This window comes from Sinocyclocheilus anshuiensis, unplaced genomic scaffold (genome assembly GCF_001515605.1).
Source record: "Sinocyclocheilus anshuiensis isolate Anshui unplaced genomic scaffold, SAMN03320099.WGS_v1.1 scaffold13, whole genome shotgun sequence".
Lineage (NCBI taxonomy): Eukaryota > Metazoa > Chordata > Actinopteri > Cypriniformes > Cyprinidae > Sinocyclocheilus > Sinocyclocheilus anshuiensis.
In genome coordinates this window covers 1,322,904-1,327,460 of record NW_015538026.1, presented here as the reverse complement: position 1 = coordinate 1,327,460, position 4,557 = coordinate 1,322,904, and the positions used below count along the sequence as shown (strand labels likewise).

The following is a 4,557-nucleotide window of genomic DNA, read 5'->3' as shown; positions in this document are numbered from 1 at the left end:
AAACCTTATAAACAGTAACTTAAACAACACTCGCATTCTTTTTGCTACTGTTGAGAGACTGACAAACCCCTCAAGTCAGATTGCCAGTGAAATGCTCTCCGACAGCAAATGCAATGAGTTTGCTTCCTTCTTTTCTGAGAAGATCAATAATATCAGGAAGGCGATTAGCACATCCCCAAGTTATGCAAAGGTCAGACAGATTCGACCGCAATATCAAAAAGAAGATACTATGTCTGCTTTTGAAGAGATTGATAGCAACATTTTGGAAGAAATAGTACAGCACCATAAATCGTCAACCTGCTATCTTGACACACTTCCCACATATTTTTTCAAAAGGGTGCTTAACTGATTAGAAGCAGATCTCTTAGAAGTGGTGAACGCCTCACTTCTTTCTGGGACTTTTCCAAACTCCCTGAAAACTGCAGTTGTTAAACCCCTTCTGAAAAAGAGCAATCTTGATAACACCATATTGAGCAACTATAGACCAATATCCAATCTTCCTTCCTTCTCCTTAACATTCTTCATACCATCTTCCTGGATTTGTGGCATGTCTGGAAGCCCAGCCAGTGATGGTTGGCCTAACTCAAAAGGCACTTGCGCTAACATCTCAATGTGAAAATCATCCTTTTGTGGATGAAGGGATTGGTCAGGTTTACTGGAATCCTCAAATTCATCCTTAGCTGTCTCTGGGTGATCATAATGGTGTACGAGGACTGCAGGAAGGGGAAAGGACAAGGAAGGGCCAACATTATAGAATTGATCTTGTGGCTCAGAGAGCTGCTGTGTTGAACGTGACTGGGGGACGGATAGAGTTGACGGCTGAACTCCAGACTCTTCTGTTTGTGGTAAATTATTGGATGACATCGACTCTAGTGCAAGTGGTTCTCCAAGGGGAGTATCTGAAGTGGACTGAGGACATCCTGCTGTGGAGGAGGTTCTGGTGGACTCTGGAGAACTGGACGAATTCTTGGCAGTCTGCAACAGAGAGGAAAGTAACAACAACAAAAAAGCTTGGATTCCAAAGAATCAAGAATGTAAACTGTAAACACTTTGTTTTGCATTTATGAAATTGACTTACTACCAACTAACAAAAAGTGTAAGATGAATGGCACAAATTTGATATTCAATATGCACTGCTGTAATCATTTCTTGATTGCAACTAGTTGGAGAATCAAGAGAAATTGGATTTGCTAATGCATATTATTATTGACACCAGCACTGATTATAAGCACAAATTATCTACTGATATTAGTATAAATAGTTTTCTATTAATGTTAAATAAATGCTGCTTTTAGACAGTATCCGTTTAATTATCAACACTAATAGTTGTAGGTAAAAATAAAAGAAAAAATATTTTTAGGAATAGTAAGATATATATAAAATTAATTTCACAGAATTTTCACACAAAAAAAAGTAAATAAGTGAATGAATAAATAAATAGTTACTACCTATAAATAAAACTACATATAATGCCAAGTGCATTATAAAGTGCAGGAAAGTGATTTGTGTTAGCATGAAGTTTGTTCCAGTTCCCTCTGACTCTTTTCCCAGAAGCCTGTGCCAATGAGGGGAGATAGAAAGATAATTCTAAATGTGATGTGACAAAATCTTGTGACAAAATTACACAAGAATTAAAAACAACGATGAGAAAAGTGATGCTGAAAATGTTAGGGGAATGCTGTTTAACTATGAATTTTGTCTGTTTAAAGTTGTGCAGGGAAAATCTCAGGGTAAACATGCTATGATACTGACAATATTTACATAGAACATACACAGAAATACAATTTATACTGTTTATTTTTAACTGTTTTTTATACAACTTTGACAGTTTTGTGAGTTTACTTCAGTTATACAGTTTTTTTCCCCTCCCAATGTCTCCTTGCCAAAACAGTCTATAGGAAAATAGCCCAAGGATCCCAATAAAACAGCCCAACATCTTGTTAAAAATTCACAGCAGTTTTTGTCTCAAGTTGGATATATCAGGAACTGCCAACATAAAATAAGACTAAACTAAACTGAACTGACTAAACTAAAATTTTATGCTTTTATAAACATAATATATAGTATAAACTAAGCTTATTGTTTTCTTAAAACTAATGAGCATGAACATGACTAGCTTCTGCATGGTTGATCTAGATATCATAATATTATGGGTCATGATACAGGATGCATGTTACATGCAACACGGTGAATTGGTGAAATGAACAAGTTAACAAGTCACATGCACATTACCTAAGTTGATGCTGAAGCTTCAATGAGCTGTTCAGGTAGACAGATGAAAAGAATAACAATATCAACAAATACACATCTTGTTTTTAATATTATATATAATGAAGCATAGGTTAAATCATTGTTGGTTACTGAATACAGTGTTTTATTTGACACATTTACATTGTTTGGATAATTTACAAAAAGATGTGATATACTGTCAGCATGATAACTAATTAAAAAAATCTACATCTTTAAATATATTTTTTAATCATATTTTTATATAGTTTAAAGGCTTAACAGTTCACAATTAAAGGAATTGTCTGGTAACACATTCACCCAAAAATGAAAATACTGTCTTCATTTACTCACCTTCATGTCGGTCCAAACTTGTACGACTTTCTTTCTGTCTCAAAATGTTTTTATCCATTGAATTTAATTCAGTGGTATTGCTTGTTTACCAAACCGTTTGGTTACCAGCATTCTTCAGAATATCTTCCTCTGTGTTCCACAAAAGAAAGAAAGTCATACAGGCTTGGAACAACATCAAATGATAACAGAATTTTCATTTTTCTGTGGTCTATTCCTCTAAAGCCTCTGGTAAAGAAATAATAATGTGTCTTATCAATTTATTGTAAAGGGTTGACCACAGACCACATACTGAGATGGTGATGCTATTGTTGTAAACACCAGGTTCAGTTACTTTAAACAGCTGCAAATCGACACACTGCAAATAGCCACAAGCAAGTGGTTATCTGGACAGTGAGATGTTGGTGGAAATTTTAACAAGCGAATTGTATTGTGTGAGTATGCAGGTATGATGAAAATCCACATTATAAGATTTCTTTTTAGCTAGTATTAAATAGACAATAGGCAATCAATGAGTTAAAAGTTTAATTTTATATTCTTGAGTTATCTGGGTATAGCCTGGGTTGCTCTGAAAAACACTACAGCTCTGCATTTGTTGCAATAGTGACAGACAGGAATCCTGGGTATAAGAATAAACTGAAACAAATGGAATCACTGATTAAAGAAAGCAATCAGAAGACATGATCGATAAATAACTGTATACTGACACAGACAGTAACAACGTACAAAGATTCACTGTTAGAGTGTCTAGACAGAGTGTCTGACACGCAAAAAACGGAGAAAACAAAAGTTGCTGTTATACCACACATGAAAACCGTCATGGAAATCTGGTAAAGGTTAGAGTAAGGAGGGGAAAACAAACTTTTGTTTAAACTTTTTTATTGTATGTTCATAGCTGCACTTAGAAATGGTGATTACAAAGCAAACCTCACTCACCTCGATGTCGATCTCTGGCTGGACTATAACTGGCTGTGCAAAAGACGCTTGATTCTCTGCTGCTCAGATCTGCTGAAAAAAAATCACAGAGAAATCTGAAACATAAAACTACTAACCTGGCAAATGTTTGTTATATTTAACCTGAGATAAATAAGCTGTACATTATGATGCTTAACACATACCATCTCCTTTGTCATTAAAGTCATCAAAACCATTGTCAGCTCTAAAAAGAAGACACACATACACACCAAAACAATCATTCTTCAGCAGCACACATCAATAAAGAGCATTAATAAATTAAAAGTATAGATATAATCCATATAACTAATTATCATTAATGCAAGACTTTTAGTTGTTCATGACAGAATTTTATATATAAAAGGGATAGTTCACCAAGAATGTTCACCCTCATGTCATTCCAAACCTGAATGACTTTCTTTGGTGGAACAATGGAAGTAAATCAAAACTGTTTGGTTACCAACATTCTTCAATATATCTTCTTTTTAGTTCTGGAGAAAAAAAAAAGTAAAAGGTTTGGAGCGATATGAAGGTGAGAAAATAATGACAGAGTTTTCATTTTTGGGTGAACCATTCCTTTAAAAGTACAAGACAAGTATAGTCCATCGGCCAGATGTATACACGATTGATTCACTAAATGGAAAATAACTGTGACCTCTGTGACATTTGTTACTATGGTAATATCTGACAGCCTCCAGAGCTTGAGATGTTTTTTTCAGAGTGTGGGTGAAGACTGTCTTAGCCGAGTGGCAACCTTTCAGTCGCTCTCGTGAAACCAACACGGAAGTGACTTAAACTGTAATTCGTCAACTGGCCGCTAGAGGCTGGCTGCAAAAGGGAGTCAATCCCATAGACTCCCCATCTTAAAATGCCCAACTTTACAGCAGAAAAAACATGTTTACAGCCTGGTTCAAAAAATGGTCAATATAGCTAATTTTGCCCTTCATGACAACTGTGAGGGGGGTGAATTTTTTTATAACTCATCCGTTTAAATTATATTAAGCCTTAAAGTTCTGCATAATTAAG

The 4,557-nt window shown here is 35.2% G+C and overlaps 1 protein-coding gene across 7 annotated transcripts in view; it reads right to left on the bottom strand.

The window, feature by feature from the left end:
• Positions 1-4,557, bottom strand: part of LOC107679321 (protein phosphatase 1 regulatory subunit 3A-like) — a 13,492-nt gene that overhangs the window by 2,983 nt on the left and 5,952 nt on the right. The window contains exons 3-7 of one of the 7 annotated variants that reach the window (XR_001633046.1): positions 3,696-3,736; positions 3,514-3,585; positions 2,581-2,709; positions 2,233-2,259; positions 901-975 (exon numbers count right to left, since the gene is read on the bottom strand). Coding sequence is in view for 5 of the 7 variants with exons in the window: in XM_016474858.1 (XP_016330344.1) it covers positions 3,086-3,213; positions 3,514-3,585; positions 3,696-3,736 (241 nt within the window). In the remaining 2 variants the exon portion in view is untranslated. Of the gene's footprint in view, positions 1-767; positions 976-2,232; positions 2,260-2,580; positions 2,710-2,801; positions 3,214-3,513; positions 3,586-3,695; positions 3,737-4,557 lie in introns of those variants that run through there. The other 6 variants (XM_016474875.1, XR_001633047.1, XM_016474866.1 and 3 more) reach the window with 6 other exon arrangements.